We start from the raw sequence: 19,355 nt of genomic DNA on the forward strand, positions 1-19,355 counted from the left end.
GAATGGTGAAACCCAGAACAGAACATGCTGAGCAGCTGGAATGATGACCTCCCAAGTCCTGAGAATGATGCTCCTTGGATGCAATATGATGAGCTGTTGGCCAGTTGAGGGGCACCATCAAACTCTGGACTCAACAGGCCAACACTGTTTCGGACTCTCTCAACAGGAACATGGTCTCCAAGACCAAGGAGGTTATATATACACTGTTCCATCCCAAAGTAGTTGGACATGCCTAAAATCCACCCAGAAAGCCAATGCCTTGATTTCACCATCTTGGAGGTGACCATGCTTGTCAGCCTACAGACCTCCTAGCAGTATTCTGGGTTTGGCAGATAAAATGATAACCATCCAACTCCCTGCTGGAGCCATTTGTGTGTGTGTGTGTGTGTATGGAGTGAGTTGCAGGGGAGACCTTTGTATATTTTGTGCATGTGGAGTGTGGGGCATTGGGCTGCTGACATGGGACAGGGTGGATGGTGGGGGGTCTCCTGAGGAGACGAGAAGCCTCTCGCCATCAGAAACACAGCTGTGGTCTCGGGCAATTTCTGCCCTTTCGGTTATATTTATAGAAGTACATATACATATATATTTATATATAAATATTGGTGGGCCTATATCCCATGGATGCAGAGTGACGGGGTTGTGGATGGGGGCCCCGAGCCTGCAGGACAGTGAGAAAAGCTCATGTGAAGAGGGCTGGATCAGTGGGGCAGAGGGCAGGCTCCAAGTGGAGCGGGGGGCAAAGGTTATAAGAAGAGAGTTAGAGGAATGGAAAGGGGAAAGGTCTGGATCAGCCTTCTCCGCCCTGGCGCTGTCCAGATGTGTCAGACTGCAACTCCCATCATGCCATGCTGTCTGGGAATGATGGGGGTTGCAGTCCAACACATCTGGAGGGCGCTAAGTTGGGGAAGGTTGGTTTGGATGGACTGGAGGAGAGCAACGGGAGAAGGTTGGTCACCGCCAAATCCTGCTGCAAGTGATGGGTGAATGAGCCAGAAGCCCAGTTTTTGCGTCTGTCTGGCATTAGGTCCATGGACTGCAGGAGTTTCTTTAAAAAAAAAAATCATTTCAAAGACTGTGGCTGGGCCTCGAGTCGCCCTCCCTGGACAGACGGTGGAACACAGCCCGCGGGTCACAGTGTGCTGCGTATTCCACATGGATGGGATCGTTAGAAAAGCCGGCCCCTGGCCTCACAGTCTGGTCTGGGCCTCAGGGATGTAGATCTCGATGCTGTCGGCACTCTCGGTGGCCGAGCTCTGGCGGAAAGAGGCTGCCCGCTTGGCTGCCAAGAGCCTCTTGCGGGCCTCCTGCCGCTGCCGGTCCACAGAGTCCAAGGACCGGTCCTTCACCGGGTGCAGCCGGGAGCGCGACGGCTTCTTTGGTATGGGCGGAGGCACCTTCTTTTCCTCCTGCCAAAAAGACAGAGGGAGGGTGTTAGTGGGAAAGAAGAGCCCCGTGATGGGCAAAGAGGCGGGGTCACTGTTGGAACTTAGAGTGCAGGGGTGTTGAACCTCAGCCTTGTGGGCCGAATCCGGCCCTCTGAGGTTCCCCAAAGGGCCACACCCACTTCCTTTGCCCCAGCTCCTTTCCCCCAATGCTGATTGGTGGTTACCTGGCTTTTGCACCATTTAAGAACATAAGAACATCAGAAGTGCCCTGCTGGATCAGACCAAGGGTCCATCTAGTCCAGCATTCTGTTCACACACCGGCCAACCAGCTGTCGACCAGAAACCCACAAGCAGGACACGAGCGCAACAGCACCCCCCCACCCGTGTTCCCCAGCAACTGGTGTCATAGGCTCACTGCCTCTGGTACTGGAGGTAGCACATAGCCATCAGGACTAGTAGCCACTTCTCTCCCCCCGCTCCATTTTCATAGGTTGGAACGGCTCTCCGAAGGCTTAGTTATTGGTAGTATTGGTAGTACATATTTTAACTGGTATTAGCTTGTTTGATAGTTTAATACGTTTTTAGGTGTTTAAATTATTTATTGCTGTATACTGTTTAAATTGATTTTATCTGTACGCTGCCCTGAGATCTTGATGATATAGAGCGGGATAGAAATGTTTTAATAAATAAATAAATTTAATAAATAAATAGTAAGTGTTTTAAGCTCAAATATGCTGTTATTTGGGGTATTTTGGCATTTTTGGTCCTGTCTGCTTTTGCCTTCGACCCTGCCCACCACCAAGTAGCCCCCGAGAACTTCTTTGAAATTGAGTTTGCTGCTGGGGATGAGAGAGGTCCAACACCCTGTTGTCATAAGAGGTCCCTACCCCACTTTTCAGTATCCCGCACTTTCCAGGGTTTCCTGGGGGACAGGAAATAACTGCCAAAGTTGGTAGTATAGACAGACGCTCCAAAGCGTGCATAGCTCATTGGGGTGATTATGCACCAATTCACATGAACCTACAGATACGTCGCTGTCAGTGGCGGCTGGTGGCTCCAATGTCAGTGGGACAGTAAATCTGCTCTGGGTTTCAGTCGGAACCTGTCAGAAGTCTAAAAGAACTCTCTAAGGTGAGAGTCACCAAATACCCCAAAATACCAGCATATTTTAGCTTAAAGCTCTTACTTCCGGTAACCAAGTCTTAGGAAAAAATGCACAGGAGTTGGGAAACCATCCATGGTGGTCAGGAAAAGGGGTGTGGCCATTTGGGAAATCTTGGAAAGTCAGATTGGGACCTCAGGCTGGATTTGGCCCCTGGGGCCTGAGGTTCAACACCTCTGCTCTCGGAGCTCTCCATCTGGTTTTTTTTTTTTTTACTTGGGCAAGATGAAATGTTCTTCCTTGGGAGATTGGGTGAGTGGGCATAAAGGGCTTCCTAAGTAGGACAGAATATGTGGCTGCAATTCTGTATCAGTTGAAGATGTTATTAATGTACTTCTAGAATGCTCAGTCTATAATGATCTTAGAGCCAAATATATTCATCTGTTGTTAAAATCATTGAAGGGAAGGTCGTCTCTTGTAAAGCTTTGCTTTCTGTTGTCTAACGCTGACAAATATGTATCCTTCCGAACATCTATATGTCTTGTCAATGTTTTACAGATGTGTGTTACAAAGCTTAAAGGCTGTAAGGAAAATTATTCCATTTTTTTTTAGAACTATTAGTAGAGTTTTAAACTGTATAATGATCTCCACCGCCCCCTCCCCCCCGTAATTGTGTATAATGGCAAATTGCTAAGATACAATAAACTCATTTGGTCCATTTTTTTGACAGACAAGAAGTTCCCCTCTCCTATCACTAATGTGGGTGCGGGCTATGGAGATGCAGCTAGAGAGGAGCAGAGGCGCCTGTGTTCACAGAGTGAAGAATCCTCTCTCTCTCTCTCTCCGTGTCTTCCTGGCATGGGGATTGCGAAGGATGTAGCCGGCATTCCAGTGGGAGCAAAAAGGGCTCTGGCTCTTGACAATCCTCTTGATGGGCTGAGGCTCTGGCTAGTGACCACCCCTACCAACTGCAAGTGCTGACCGCAGTCGGAGGACGTTGCTCTGAGCAGTGGAGGTTGGCAGCTGCGATGTCGGTGGGGCGGTGAAGCTGCTCCAGTCAGAACCAGTCAGAACTCTAAAGGAGCTCTCCAAGGTAAAACTCAGAGAGCTCCTTCAGTTCTGACTGATTCTGCCTGAAACCCGGAGCGGCTGCACCGCCCCACCGACATTGGCGCCACCAGCCTCCAGTGGTCCCGAGTGCAAATTTAAAAGTCACCCTGCACAGCTGTGTGTGGGTGCGAGTGCAAGGAACTGCAGAGAGAGAATAGAAGCATTAAAACAAAACTAAAAAAAGAGAAAAGCTCCTCCGCCAAGAGTGGAGCATCTCTCTGCCTCTACATTTAGAGAGAAAAGAGAGCGCTGCTGTTCTGCAATTTAAACAAAAAAATGAAAAAGAACAAAGATTCATTAAAAATGCCCAATTATTTTCCCTCGACCAGTGATGCAACTCTAGAGCCCTGGAGAGGGAGAGGGAGAGGGAGAGGGAGGGAGGGAAACAGCTGTGATTGCTCTCTCTGAATCTCTCGCCTCTCTTTTTATGCCCATCAAATCTCTTTTATGCCCGTCAAATCTCGCAAGGCCACTGGAGAGGAGGGAGCCAGGGCAGCGGCCAGCTCAGCTGAGGAGATGAGCCTGCTTTTGGGCCCCAAACCAGTGCATCCCTGGTAAACGTCCCGGCAGGGTGTGCTCTGGAAGGTGGTGAGGTGGCGCCTCGGCTGGCGCGCATAAAGTGTGTGTGTGTGTGTGTGTGTGTGTGGGGAGAGGGCCCCTTCCCCAACCCTCTCACTCTGTGAAGAGTAAGGCCAGGGACATTGCACGAGCTGGCCTCTCCGAGGTGAAGGCCCCCCAGAGAGATCAGGGCTGGTGAGGCTTGAACTAGGAGGAGGAGGAGGAGGAGAAAGGACTTCCTTCCTGCACTGCTGCCGGCCACAGCAGACCGGGACTGCCATGGGCTGGGAAGCCAGGAGGTGCTGTGGGGGACGGTGATGGGCCAATTGGGTGCCTTTGAGGGATATCCACTTGCAGACCAGCTGGCTTCTTCAGGTATGGCATCAGCGACTGGCATCCTGAGGCAGCTGTCGGGGCCCCCTGATGACACCTGCTCTGGTCCCCCGTCATTTCTTTTTGTATGGCTCAGCACACCAAAAAATGTCGGGCAGTTAGATCTAGTAGTGTGGCCACATGCCCTCTTCTAAGAGGACAGTCCTCTACTTAAAGGGCTGTCCTGTCCAATTCTGGTTTGCACGTAACAGTAACCTATGGTTTATTAAAACCATGGTTTGTTGCCCTACCCAGGGTTTGTCTTGCAGACAATGGAGCACACTGTAGATTGTTTTCTCAATACCCAGGTTACTTGTTTCCCTCATCCTTCGCCCATTCTCTTTGTGTATCTTAAATACCTTTGCAGCACTGTAGTACTGGCATGTAGTGTGGCTGGATTTTTAAAAACTGCCTGCCACCTCTGTAGCCTGGAGAAACAACCCATGAACAACCCACAGTTCTGGTTTCACATGTAATGACAACCCATGATTAAAACAACCTGGAGTTCACAACAAAACAACAAACCATGGGTTTTCTTTCTGGGTTGTTTGCGGTTAACAAAGCACAGATTGTTATTGAGGCCGTGTTCACACTTCATGACAACCAAGAATACAACAATCCATACCATAGGTTAGTGTTACACAGTCAGGGCCAGAAATATTGGAACAAGGAAAACTGTTTTGGCAGTTGGCCTCTGTACACCACCACATTGAAGTTGAAAGGAAACACACTCAGATGGGAGCGAAGTCAGGACTTTCAGCTGTAATTCAAGGGGTTTGACAAAAGTGGGGCACTAACCATTCAGGAAGGACAACCAGTGGCATACACTCCCCCCCATCGTTGGGGGCTCATAAGTAATGGAACAAACCAACATCATTTCAAACTTAAGGATCGCCTTTAATACCTGGATGAAAATCCTTTGCAGTCAATGACTGCCTGAAGTCTGGAACCCATGGACATGACCAAATGCTGAGTGTCCTCCCTCGAGATGCTTTGCCAGGCCTTGACTGCAGCTGCCTTCAGCTGCTGCTTGTTTGTGGGTCTTTCTGACTTCAGACTTGTCTTCAGTAAGTGAAAAGCATGCTCTATTGGGTTGACATCAGGTGACTGACCTGGCCATTGAAGAACATCCCACTTCTTTGCCTTGAGAAACTCTTGGGTAGCTTTTGCTGTATGTTTTGGGTCATTATCCATCTGCAATATGAAGCAGCGTCCTATCAGTTTGGCAGCATTTGGCTGAATCTGAGCAGAAAGTATAGCCCTATACACTTCAGAATTCATCTTGCTGCTTTTATCAGCAGTCTGGTCATCAATAAACACCAGTGACCCGGTTCCATTGGCAGCCATACATGCCCATGCCATAACACTGCCTCCACCATGTTTGACAGATGATGTGGTATGCTTTGGATCATGAGCTGTTCCTTTCCTTCTCCATACTTTTCTCTTCCCATCATTCTGGTACAAGCTAATCTTGGTTTCATCAGTCCACAGAATCTTATTCCAGAACCGGGCAGGCTTTTTTAGGTGCTTGCTGGCAAAGGCTAATCTGGCCTTTCTGTTCTTGAGCGTTACCAGTGGTTTGCACCTTGTTGTGAAACCTCTGTATTTACATTCATAAAGCCGTCTCTTGACTGTAGATGTTGACAATGACATGCCTACCTCCGCAAGAGCGTTCTTGACCTGGCTAGACGTTGTGAAAGAGTTCCTCTTCATCATGAGCAGAATTCTGCGGTCATCTGCTTTAGTTGTCTTCCGTGGCCTTCCAGGCCTTTTGCTGTTGCTGAGCTTGCCAGTTAATTCCTTCTTTTTCAGGATGTTCCAGACTGTTGTATTGGCCACTCCCACTGTTTTTGCTATCTCTCTGATGGGTTTATTTTGTTTCCTCAGCCTAATGATGGCCTCCTTCACTCGCATGGACACCTCTTTGGACCTCATGTTGGGGGTTCCTGTGAACAGCTACCAAATGCAAATGTAACACTCAGAACCATCTCCAGGCCTTTGATCTGCTTGATTGGTCATGGGGTGCCCAGGAAACAGGCCACCCCTGGCCATGCAGCTGCTTGTCAGCCATTCGTTCCATTACTTATGAGCCACCAACGATGGGGGGGGGTGTATGCCACTGGCTGTCCTTCCTGAATGGTTAGTGCCCCACTTTTGCCAAACCCCTTGAATTACAGCTGAACGTCCTGACTTTGTTCCCATCTAGGTGTGTTTCCTTTCAACTTCAATGTGGTGGTGTACAGAGGCCAAATGCCAAAACAGTTATCCTTGTTCCAATATTTCTGGCCCTGACTGTATGCGAGCAAAGACAGTCCCACTGCCTGTTTCCACAGGATCATTTGGGGGCATGTGCCCTTTGTTTGGGGCATTGTGTGGTCTCCACTAATTGCCCCATACTGAAGGCACATGGGAAAATTAATTGCCTTTTCAAAGGAGCATTTCTCATTCTTTGTGCTGGGTGTTATAGGGAGGCCATGAGAAAGCAGCGGAAGGGCAGGGGAGCTGTTCAGAGAGGAGTGGAAGAGTGGGAGAGGGTCAAGCACTCCCTCCTGTTGTTCAGTTTCCATGCAATTATTCCTCAGGTGCGTCTATTTCTCACAGGTTGCTCATTGACTATTCTTACATGCAACTTAATGGGCTTATGTGCTAAGTATGCATGCCATAGGCACAAATCCCTTTGGGTTTTTTTTGTTTTGTTTTGATTTTTGTTTATAAAAAAAGAAGACTCTCTGTTGTATTCATTTTACTTGTGTTCATCGCCTTGCTGTGATCATCTCATTATTATGAGGTATACAAAAAAAAGAGAAAAAATGCAGCAGATGCTCTTAAAACACACTGCTTTATCGTTAGGCTTATCTTTATTTTATTGTAATTATTATTGTCCTATTTAGACTGATGTGGGTGAGGGGGAGAGCAAAGAAAAGAGGCGAAGGTAAAACATTGGTTGGGGAGTTGATACTGCATATTTATGAAAACATAAAGAGTTTAATAAAAACACAGGCTGTACTGTTTATTTTTTGCAGTTTGATTTCAAATATCTTCAAGATCAATCCTTTGAATCTTGTTATGAATTAGTCCTCTCCCTGCCTACTGAAGAAAAAAAGGGCCTTGCACATGTTACAGCACTAAAGTGCAGCACTGGACTCAGTTTAACCGTACGGGTAATGGGCGCCATTACTTCATCAAGGCTAAATTGGAAACTATGTACCATCCAGGACAAGCCTACAGTAGAAGGGCAGAATGTGGCACTGGATGAGAATTCCAAGTCCAGGGAAATTCAGCTTTTGTTGCTGTTTTTTTTTAAAAAGGGGCACCATTCTATTCCTTAGGGCTGCAAAGACGTCTTTGAAGGTGTGCGTGTCAGGCCTGCCGAAATGTCAAAACAGAGGCTGAATAAGATGCCTCTTGGTTGAAAGTGGGGGCCCCTGCATAACCCCTCCTCCTCCCTGGCAAAAGTGGAATAAAGTACTCAAATTAGCAAACATTGCAGAATAAATTACGTGAAATAATACTCACATTTGCATGATGCATTACAAGTTACAGAATGTAATTCTTTGTTTGCTTGTGCATGGAATTTTACTCATTGACTTTTTATCGTCTAGGATATACAGCGACTTGTTCTGTTCTTACCCCTCCCCTCCTTTCTCTCTTACCTTGGGCTCGAGGGGTTTCCACCCATTGGCTTTGAGCTGGTGGAGTTCAGCAAACTTCATGCTGACGTCTTCAATGGAGAGCTGCAGGAGGTCCCAGAATCCAGCCAGGTCCTGGAAAGTGGGCATGGGAAAAGCATTGGGGTCCTGCCGGGGGGGGGGGAGGGGGGTTGAAGAAGGAAAGGAATAGGTGGTCAAAGGCTTCCTCCATTGGAGGGGGGCAGAGATGGGTGTGGCCAGATTAACCTGGATGATGAGGGATAAGACAGGGCTGAACCCTGAATGCGCAGTCAGAGCTGAACCCTGAACTTTGAATGCGCAGTCAAGGCAGATCTGGTTTTCCCAGACAATCCCTTCTCTAAGTGTTTCTTTATAAAGAGAGTACAGGTCAACATCTCTGTGGAAAGACATGAGACTGTGTCAAAAATGGCATTCCCCATGCCAACACCCCCCCACCCCAAGCTACCTGTGTTGTTTCCTGATGTCAGGAGGTGTGTTTCCATGCCCCCACCAGAGACAGCCAGTGGTCCAGGTGGGAAGGATATGCACATGGTTGGGTTGTCACACCGTGGAGCAATGCTACATGGGGGAAAACTCAGCCTGGGGCGTGAGTGCTACATTCTGCCCCAAGAAAGGAGGCTGAGCTCACAGGTGACATGAAAAAAAATGACTAAGTTTTAAACCCACAAAAACTTGGAGAATGTTTAAAAGAATCTTCAGCACACAAAAGGGGACTCTCTCACCATATTCTGCTGGCAAAGCCGGTAAAACTGCTGGACTTTCTGGGACATCAGGAGCTGGGCACTGCCCACTGCACTACGGATCTTCTCGAGGACTGAAGAGGTGCACAGAGAAAATGAGAAGGTCAACGGCGAAACCGTCTCTGTTTGACTCCCCCCCAAACATGCCCAATACAGGAGAGTCTCCGTTGGCTCTCCAACTAGGAAGGCCAACCCATGTCCTGCCCCTGCTGATGGAATCTCCTCCGAGGAGCTGGAGCACCCAGAGATGGGCAATGTCAAGGAGCCACCTGCATCAGGAGAGCCCAGAAAGCCTAGGCCCTTGGGAGAGATGGCCATGGATCCATCCCCGCAGGGCGAGGGGAGGCCGTCATCTCAAGAGGCAGGCCAGTAGGGTTCCTTTGAGGAGTGCACGGTTACACTGCTCAAGAGGAAAGGACCCCTCAGGAGCAAGGCTCTTCTCATGAGTAGGACTGCTGCCAGAGGGCTTCTAACAAACTGCAGCTGAGTCCTGGGTGAGGCTCCGGAGGCTCCGGCTATATAAATCTTCAGTCAGATCTTAGTAGTTGCTGGAAACGATGAGCCTGTTCACATGATTATGGGGGGAAGGTGGGTAGCAGAACCATGCTGTGGGGAGGGGGAGGAAAACCATGATGTGCAGCTCCCCCGATTGGGGAACCACGCTGGGCAGCAGGGTTCCCTTACCCATCCCCCCTCTGTGGTTCCTTCATCGTCCTGCTGTGGCTGTGTATTCCAGTGGCCATGGCAGGGGGAACAGCCTTGTGCTGATCATGACCATAGAGTTTGGCCACGTGGGCTAGAGCGTCGCCTGTACTTCCAGATGCTCTAGGCAGCCATCTCTATGGTTGCGGGAATTGATCCATTGCAGCAGCCAAATTTAGCCATGGAGAGCCCAACAGATGACATGGTAAGCTGCCCTGGGGCCCTGTACCCCCTCTGCAGAGGATGGGTAACTTAGCAATCATGGGTGGGATAAACACCCCCCACATGACATGCTGATCTATCATAGATCACTCCCGAATGCAACCCATGGTGGGTTATTGCGTTGTCTGAACCCAGCCAATGTCTTACCTTCAGCATCCTGGTTTATTGGCCTTGCCTTGTGACTGAATCTCTGTACTACTGACCTCCTGCTTGAGTCTGCTTTTCGGACTGCATTTCTGCTTGATTACTGTCCTGTGTTTTGACCTTGGCTGTGCCCCAGACCTTCCTCCGGGAAACCACTGACTTGCCTGGTAATCCTGTGATTGACCCCTGCCTGTATCCTGGCTACTCCTGCCTTGAATTGCTCCCAAACTGGACTGATAACTCTGTGCTTGACTATTTGCCTGCCTAATGAACTTGACTGTTGGATCTGCCCCTTTATTTGACTAAGACAGAGTCAGGCCCAGCCAGAGCAGGACAAACTCGATGTGATGCTAAATGTGTCTGCATTTGAACAGCCTTCTTTTCTTTTTTCTTTTACAAATGCAAATAGGAGACCCTGAGTAGGGGTTGGGGTGATCATTTCTGGGATTAGAGCAGGTGTGGAGGGATTGGAGCAGATGTGAAGGGATTGGAGCAGGTGTGGAGGGATTTACCCTTTTCTTGCCAACCTCACCCTAGCCTTTGTCCCAGTCACATCATTGCTCCCAGCTTCCCTCAAAACCAGGGTGATGGAGATCGAGCATTGCTAGGTGTAATCTGATACCTGCAATATCAACCACTGACTAATTCCTTCAGACTGCAGATCTTTTGAGACTGGGTCTATCTAAATTGCACATCTCATGGCTGCCACATCTGGACAAATTTTTAGACTTTTCTGTTTCTCCCCCCCCCACACACACTTTTTGTACCATCTAGCCTGATGAAGAGTTCTGGAGAACTCAAAAGCTTGCACATTTTTGTAGGATTTTGGTTGTTCCTAATAAAGAGATTGCCCAATTGTAGATTTTAGATTTTCCTCCCACTCATGGACCCATACAGCTCTCTTTGCTTTAGTTGCTTTTCTATTTATATGATTCAAAGCAACATACAACAAAACATTATAACACTGAACTGATACATTCTTATTTTATGGAATATGCTGCTGTAAATTGGGGCAATGGCTCTGAAAGGGGATTGGACAAATCCATGGAGGAGGAAGTGGGGTCCATCAGCAGTTGTGACTCCCAATAGCGAAGTGGAACCCTCAGGTTCAGGGGCAGTATATCTTTGAGCATGGATTGCTGGAGGGATACAGCAGGGGAGGGCTGTTGCCTTGATGCCCCTCCTGTGGGATTCCCGGAATCATCTGATTGGCTACTGTGGAAAACAGGATGCTAGAGCACATGGGCCTTTGGTCGCATCCAGCAGGGCTCATCTTAAGGCAGCATCTGGCCAAGTACTGGGAGAAGCATGATGTTGAACTAGTTGGGCTTTTTTCTGATCCTGTGGGCTCTTCTTATAATAATACAATTCCAATCATATAAAGCAGAGGTGTTGAACCTCTTTCAGCCTACAGGCTGAATTCCATTTCAGAGAAACTCTTGGGGGCCACATTCCAGTGGTGGGTGGGGCCAGAGGCAGAAGGGGCAGGGGCAAAAATACCAGCATGTTGTAGCATGAAGCTCTTCCTGGCACTAATTAAGCCTCAGCAGAGGCATTTCAGCCTTCGGAATGGGGGGAAAACTGCACCAAAGCTGGAATACCGAGTGGCTGGTGTTTAGGGGAAGGGGTAGGGCCCTCTGAGGAACCCTGGAGGGCCAGATTGGGACCCAGGAAGGCTGGATTTGGCCCCCCAGGCCTGAGGTTCTGCACACCTGATCTAGCAGCGCCACATCTCCTTCCCCCTCCCCTCCCCTCCCTCCCCCCACTCCACACCTTCTCCTCCCTCCCTGGCCCTCTTCCAAGGTCCCTCTTGCAACCTCGGAAGAAGAGCTGCCACAGTGCTTCCCACGGTGGCTGGGGGTGGGAAGGGGGAGGAATACCGGCACATTTTAGCTTAAAGCTCTTTCTGCCAGTAGGAGAGACTTAGGAGAGGCATTTCAGCCTTTCAGAATGGGGGGGGGGAACTGGGGCATGGCCATCTGGGGACCCTCAGGGGGCTGGATTGGGACCCCATGGATATAAGCTGGATGCAGGCCATGGGCTTGAAGTTCAACACCCCTGTTATAAAGCAAGCTAGAATTTCTCCCTACCATACTAGTTAAAAAATGTGGGGGTTCATATTCTGCAGTCTGAAATGCTCTGGTCCAATAGATCCATCACGCAGAACCACACTTGTGTAGCTTAGCTTCTTGTCCAATTATATCTTCCAGACCACACTGGCTTTGAGAAGGAAGACCACAGCCCGAGAGGGAATCTTGGCATGGGCTGGGACCCTGACCCCTTGTCCCCGGAGAAAGATGCTCTGGAGTTGAATGTTCATGGAGAGGACTTGGCCATGGAGGGGTGTCATGGGGCTTCTGCCTGTCTAGGGAGGACCCCAGGGGCCCGCTCACCTGTACCTGGAGGAGATTGCATTGCTGTCCTCAGATTCTGAGGGCTCAGGCCATGAGGAAACTACCATGCCACAGCCACTCCCACATTGTTGCAGCTTGAGAGTGCTAAAACAGACCAGGCCCCTTCAAGAGACAAAGCCAGCCGACTTAAATTCAGCAACACTTCTATTTAAACCTCAGCCTTGCCCTGATCCTTGTTGGAGCAATATACAGACAATCCCATCTAGCTGTCAGGGTAGAAACTGAGCCCACAGAGCCCCAGAGCAGTTCTGATTCTGAGGAGGAACAGCAATCTGTGGGAGAGGAGCTCGCTCATCTCTCACAAGCACAGCAGCTGGCAGAGATTCCTCCTGCCAGCATTCCTGGGATAGATAGTGACCCGGGCAGTGAGAGAGTGCTGGAGGGGGGCTTGCTGGACGCTCGGTGCAGACGCAGGGAGCGACGACAGATGGAGGGCGTGGAGAGGAGGCATTCCGCTCGTTTGGTGCTCAAACAACGGTTGCAGCCCAAGGACCCAAGGGAAAGAGGGAGGACCTCTCCATAGCCCATAAGTTCAGAGTCTTCCCGCGGTTCCCCTTCAAACGGGGACCAACTGCCTTACCTGGAGCTTAGGCTACTCTGCTATCTTTCCCCAGTGCTGTTCCTTGCTTAGTCGCTAGTGATTAGTATCTGAAAGAGTCATAAAGTAATAAAGGAATAAAGCCTTGGAAAGAATCCTCGTCGTCTGAGTCCTGAGTAGGCTATCGGAGGGGACTGCAAGAGGCAGCTAGGGTGCTCCTGACACTAGCTTCCAGCTTTCCATGGTGCTGATCTCTTTCTGCCTTGCTTCCTGAGAAACCTGATGTGACCTGACCCTTGCTCCAGATCTGCTCCACAGCATAACCTAGCAACCCAAGCCATATCACAGAGCATTATCAGAACCCATGGTCTTAAACTGTACGAATCCTCCAGCCCACCGTGCCCTGCAGGGACTCACTCTCTTCTGGCAGATCGTAATCTTCAGCCTCCAGCTCCATCTGCTGGCACCAGCCTTCCATCTTTTCCACCTCCGCCTGCAGCAGCTTGATGAACCACTCGCCATCCCGGTGGCAGGGCGATGCCCGGCCGGAATCAGGCAGGCTGCGCGAGCCCCTGTCCATCCAGGAATCCTGGCGCGGCACTTCCACTGTGTCGTACTGCATCTGGTAGTCTTCCCGGTAAGCCCACTGGCCTTGCGTGTGCACCGTCTTGTAGACCGAGTACTGCCGCGTGGACTCCGGCTCTGAGGAATGTCGCTGGAAGGATCGCCCAAACTGAAGGGCCTTGTCTTCTGTTGCCACTGCCAGGCCCGCCAGCCCTTCCAGCTCCAGGTCAGCCTGCACGCCAGCCGTCACGCTGTTGGACCGTTTGAACCGAGCCCGCCTGGGATAAGGAGGGGAGAGGGTTAGAGTCTGTAACGCTAGCTGACTCTGCAGAGAGACTGGACTGGTATGAACCTATGGAACCAGCCATACACCAAGGCAGGCCACTGGCCCATCCAGCTCCGTACTGCCTGCACTGATTGGCAGCAGCACTCCAGGGCAGTGGAGGCTGATGGCTCTGATTTTGGTGGGGCTGTGAATCCATTCTTGGTCTCGGTCAGAACCAGACAGAACTCCAGAGGAGCTGTCCAAAGTGCTGAACCTCCACTGTTCTGGGGTTTCAGAAAGGAGTCTTTCCCGAGATGCTGGGGGTTGAATCTGGGACCTTCTACATGCAAGGCACACAAAATTCTCTTTCTCTCATATAAGGAGAGCCATGCTGAATCAGACCAGGGGCCCATCTTGTCTAGTATTCAGCTCACACAGTGGCCAACCCACAAGTAGGACATGAGTGCAACAGAACAGCCGCTCACTTGTGTTCCCCAGCAACTGGTATATAGAAGTGCACCGCTCTGATACTGGAGGGAGCATAAACCATCCTAGAGATGTCTGTCGCTGTGAAATCCTGCCCATTTTGAGCTCAATGGACTCCCAGTGAACATCTGACTCAGTTCACATTTGCAAGATGAGCCACGGGGCATTTCCCAAAAATCCGTGAACTCTTCCCGTTTTTAAAAAATGTAGGTAAATACAAATGTGCTGAAATTGCGGGGCCATTTGAGTCAAGAAAAATCGACCACAGGGAAATCACTTTGCATGATTTACGCAAATTTCAGCTGCAATTTGTGCACATTTCTATTTATGTAAATAAGAAAACCCCAGGAAAATCTGTGAGCTGACCAGACTCGATGCAATTGAGTCGGGCTAGCTAACAAGGAAATGAACTGAAGTGTGTGTGTGTGTGTGTGTGTGTGTGTCGAGCTGATGGAAGCTTGGTGAGCTCCATCCTGCCCCCTCCCACATCCCTAAGTCATCAGGACTGGTAGCCATTGATAGCCTTATCATCCACAAAATTGTCTAATCCCATTTTAAAGGTGACCAAATTGGTGGTCATCGCTACATCCTTTGGTGGCAAATCTGTGTGTGTGTGTGTGTGTGTGTGAGAGAGAGAGAGAGAGAGAGAGAGAGAAACATGGGGTCACTGGATGAAATTGATAGGCAGTAGATCCTGGTGCTTCTTGCACAGAATGCATCATTTTCTCCCACAGCTTATTCTGCATTTGAGCTTCCAAAGAGGGGTCTCAGCGGCCACTGTAAGAGGCATTGGTGTTTCTTACATTATTGGGGAACAAGCAGGTATAAAGAGAGGTGGACCACGACAGCGATGCAGCTGAGCTTCTCACACCATCGCAAACGAAGCAGTTGTGATGCAAGAGCTGCATGATCCAGTGGAGGCCACTGGCTCCGCTTTCGGTGGGGCTGTGAATCCACCCTGGGTTTCGGTCAGAACCAGCCAGAACTGCTTTGCACCTTGGATGGCTCCTTTAGAGTTCTGGCTGGTTCTGACCGAAACCTAGGGCGGATTCACAGCCCCACCGAAAGCGGAGCCAGCGGCCTCCACTGACATGATCAGAATCTTCTGCATTTTTTAAAAAATGGCAAGCAGGGGGTGGTGGGGGAGAGGAATCAAAATTGAGACGGGGGGCTTTGGGAGGAGTTTGCTTTTTTTTTTTTTTTACTATTTCCCTGTGGTCCATTTTTCTTGACTCAAATGACCTTATCCCTCAAGCTGTCATTTGCTCTACAGGGGAGAACAAACAGGTATTATATGCCCATGGGGGCTGCTTTAGACTGGGAAATGAGTCTTCCCTCCCCATCCCAGTGCAGTGGTTCTGATCCATCAAGACCTTGCCCCCTGGGCCCTAGCTTATTTTAACTTTAAAAAATACTGTGGGAGAGTTTGATCACTTTTGTAAAACTGGTTCCTTACTTCTTAGGGTGTGTCTACACCATCTTTCCCCAACCTGGTATGCTCCATGCATATTGGACTACAATTCCCAGCATCCCCCAGCTTGCCATGTAATCATATGTTGTACTCAGGGAAATGTGGGAATTGCAGAGCGGGAGGAGTTCTCTTCAAATAATTTCCAATGGGAGCTCCCCCCACCCAGTTGCAGTAAACAAGTGGGGTGTGTGTGAGGATTTTTGTCAAAACTGTGCCAGAGAGGGGAAAGGTGAAACCACTTTTCCCCATGCACAGCAGTCCTGATTCAAAACAGACCCCCATATTTACAATTAAATATATTTTTTAAACCCTGTATGATGTTGAGGGTGATACATTTAATGTCACAAGTAGTTAGGCCCTTAGTATTCCGAACAAAGAACCCCAAAGGAACCCACAGGGCTTAATTAGCACAAGGAATTAGGCCTGAAAAGTATTTTAAATCTGAGCAATAAATAAATGAATAAATGAGCATGCGTAAGTAAAGTGCTCATCCCACAGCACTGGTTAGCCAGAGCCTACATAGATAAGATTTGGAGGGAGGCCTTTTCACACGTGCGGTGGTGGCTTCAGAGTTGGCCCCTCTCTTTGTACAAAAACAAATGACTGGAGTTGAGCGACAGAACTCCAAATCAAGCGATCAACCAGTGAACAGCGGCGTCCCTCTCTGTGTTCTTCTGCTGTGCTGCCTTTCTCTCCTGTTCCCTGGCCCGTTTCTATGGCAACCAGCATTGGATGGATGCTGAGGACCAGAGAGAGTGAGTGAGAGAGAGAGAGAGAGAGAGAGAGAGAGAAAGCAAGAGAGAATAGGAGGGGACATGCCAGCCAGCCCCTTGCTGAATGGAGAAATGGGACCGCTACGTGGTTCTCACCTCATGCGCTCTATGATTCAAGAGTCCGTGCAATGAACGGTAGGGAAATAGGGTGAGGGTGGCGTGCTGGAGATCTGGTGTGCCCAGCACACACACCCCATGCACACCCTTTGGGAACCTAAGAAGCTACATTATACTGAGTCAGACCGCTGGTGTCCATCTGGCTCACTCTTGTCTACCCCAGGGGTGGGCTACATCGGGGATGGAGTGGGGGACATTTTTGGACCCTGAGGGCCACACTGCTGGCAAAGTCGTCAGCTGCCAAGCAACCAGCACTTTGCCACCAATTTTCATTGGCAAACCACTGCAGAAGACTAAAACAGTCAAATTTGCCTTGAAAGCCATCAAAATCTGACCATTTTAGCCTTCCATAGCAGTTTGCCGATGAAATTGGCAGCAAATCACCAATTTTTATGCCACTGTGAAGTTTGGCAGCATGACAGTGGCGATTGGGCTCACTGGCAGCAGCTCTCGAGGGTTTCAGACAGAGGTCTTTCCCAGCTCCACCTGGAGATGCCAGGGATGAAACCCAGGGTCTTCTGCACTGAAAGCAGAAGCTCTGCTGCAGAGCTATGGCCCTCCTGTTCTTTAGGAGCCCCCGAGGCGCTGGGGTCATTGGCAATATGGCCTCTGGTCTCATGACTCAGAACAGAGCTGCATGTTACTGGGCACACACAGCTGCTGATGAGAATACCAGCCCTGTGTTGTTGAGTTCTCGGCCCTTCCTGGTAACATGTAGTTCAACGTAGTCTTGTGTGTCAAGGTCATTGTTAATTAATTAATTAATTAATTATTAATGCCTTTCCTCATCCAAAAATGCTCCCAGAATGGCTTACAAGTGTAAAGCGAAGCATGTTGGGGCAAAAAGTCCAAACTTCAAGTATAACGTGTTGGGATCTGAGCCAGTGGTGACCAGCCAAGAAAGAGATCTTGGGGTTGTGGTGGACAGCTAGATGAAAATGTTGACCCAGTGTGCGGCTGCTGTAAAAATGGCAAACTCCATGTTAGGCATAATTAGAGAAGAGAATAAAACTGCCAATATCATACTGCCCTCATATAAATCTATGGTGCGACCACACTTGGAATACTGTGTACAGTAAACGAACAAACAAACAAATGGTATTGTAGAGCTGGAAATAGTGCAGAAAAGGCAACTAAAATGATCAAGGGGCCTGGAGCATCTCCCCTATGAGAGAAGGTTACAACAGCTGGGATTGTTTAGCGTGGAAAAAAGGAGGGTCAGGGGACACTTTTGTACATGATAGAGGTGTACAAAATTATGCATGATGTAGAGAACATGGATAAGGAGACATTTTTCTCCCTCTCTCAGAATACAAGAACCCGGGGTCATCCTATGAGGCTGATTGGTTGGAGATTCAGGACAGATATTTATTCATTCATTTCATTTCATTTCATTTCATTTCATTTCTATACCACTCAATAGCCAAAGCTCTCTGGGCGGTTCACAAAAATTAAAGATAAAGGGAACTACTGCTTTGCACAGTGCATAGTTAAAGTATGGAATTTGCTACCACAAAACGTAGTGTTGGCCACCAATTTGGATGGCTTTAAAAGGGGGTTAGATAAATTCCTGGAGGAGAAGGCTATCAATGGCTACTAGTCCTGATGGCTAGGGGCTACATCCAGTACCAGAGGCAGTGCAGCCGTTGCTGAGCAAGATGAGTGGGAGGGTGCTGTTGCACTTGTGTCCCGCTTGTGGGTTTCCCATGGGCAGCTGGTTGGCCACTGTGTGAACAGAATGCTGGACTAGATGGACCTTGGGTCTGATCCAGCAGGGCTTTTCTTGTGTTCTTACATATAATTAATTACACGGGTCAGCCCCTGCCCACAGGCTTACAATCTAAAAAGGCAAGACACACAAGGAAAAAAGAAGGGGGAGGAAGAGGGAAGAGCATAATTCTTTCTCCTATCAACTGCGCCCTCACTGCTCAGCAGTCTCCAAACCTCCAAGATTCCTATCCCCTGCCTGACTGAAGCCAGCAGGGCGGAGGCAATCTTGCCCTCCCTGTCCTCCATCTTTCCTGATTTTTACTAGTGAGGTCACATTGGAGGGGGAGAGAAGGAGTCTGAAGGAGGCTGGAGGTGGTTCAGGATAAATTGTATCCTGACCTCTCCAGTTTCCTCCCCACCCACTACAGAGCCCCCCTTCCCCCCTCTCTGAGGTCGATTTTCTGACCTTGGAGGGCAGCCCTTTCTGCCTTGGCCGCAAGGGGGCAGGGCAGGGGGGGGCGCGTGTCCACCCCCCCTTCTGAGCTGGGCGTGCTGTCGCTGACCTCAGAAGGATTCTTCCGAGCATTCGTATGGTCCCTGGGGTGCTCTCCCAGGGACCACAGGATTGCTCTCTTAGCAAGGCTGCTAGAATGACCTTGCTCTCCTTCAGCTCAGCCTGCTGGAACGGCCGCTGGTAGGGACAGTTGGGGGATTGTGTTGTGGGTCCCCCATCCTCAATCTGCATCCTTGGCTGCTGCTGAAGGTGGGGCAGGAAACAAGAGCCAGTATGGCAGGCATCTACTCCGGGTTTCAGCCAGAACCAGTCAACACGCTGAAGGAGCGATAGCACAGCCCCAATAACATCAGACCAACCAGCCTCCACTGTAATATGGTATAGTGGTTAGATTATCAGATTAATGATCGGGAAGACCAAGGAGAAAATCCCCACTCAGCTGTGAAGCTCTCCATGGGCTAGTCACAATCTCTTGGTCTAGTCGACCTCACTGT

At 49.4% G+C, this 19,355-nt stretch overlaps 1 protein-coding gene across 1 annotated transcript in view; it reads right to left on the bottom strand.

The window, feature by feature from the left end:
• Positions 1-1,190: 1,190 nt before the first annotated feature.
• DLGAP3 (DLG associated protein 3) overlaps positions 1,191-19,355 on the bottom strand; it is a 63,052-nt gene continuing 44,887 nt past the window's right edge. Inside the window, exons 7-10 of the mRNA XM_084814416.1 lie at positions 13,379-13,803; positions 8,924-9,015; positions 8,184-8,327; positions 1,191-1,409 (exon numbers count right to left, since the gene is read on the bottom strand). Coding sequence (XP_084670542.1) covers positions 1,191-1,409; positions 8,184-8,327; positions 8,924-9,015; positions 13,379-13,803 — 880 coding nt within the window. The remainder of the gene's footprint in view (positions 1,410-8,183; positions 8,328-8,923; positions 9,016-13,378; positions 13,804-19,355) is intronic.

This window comes from Heloderma suspectum, chromosome 10 (assembly GCF_057233095.1).
Source record: "Heloderma suspectum isolate Gila_16-S chromosome 10, 16-S_ref, whole genome shotgun sequence".
Lineage (NCBI taxonomy): Eukaryota > Metazoa > Chordata > Lepidosauria > Squamata > Helodermatidae > Heloderma > Heloderma suspectum.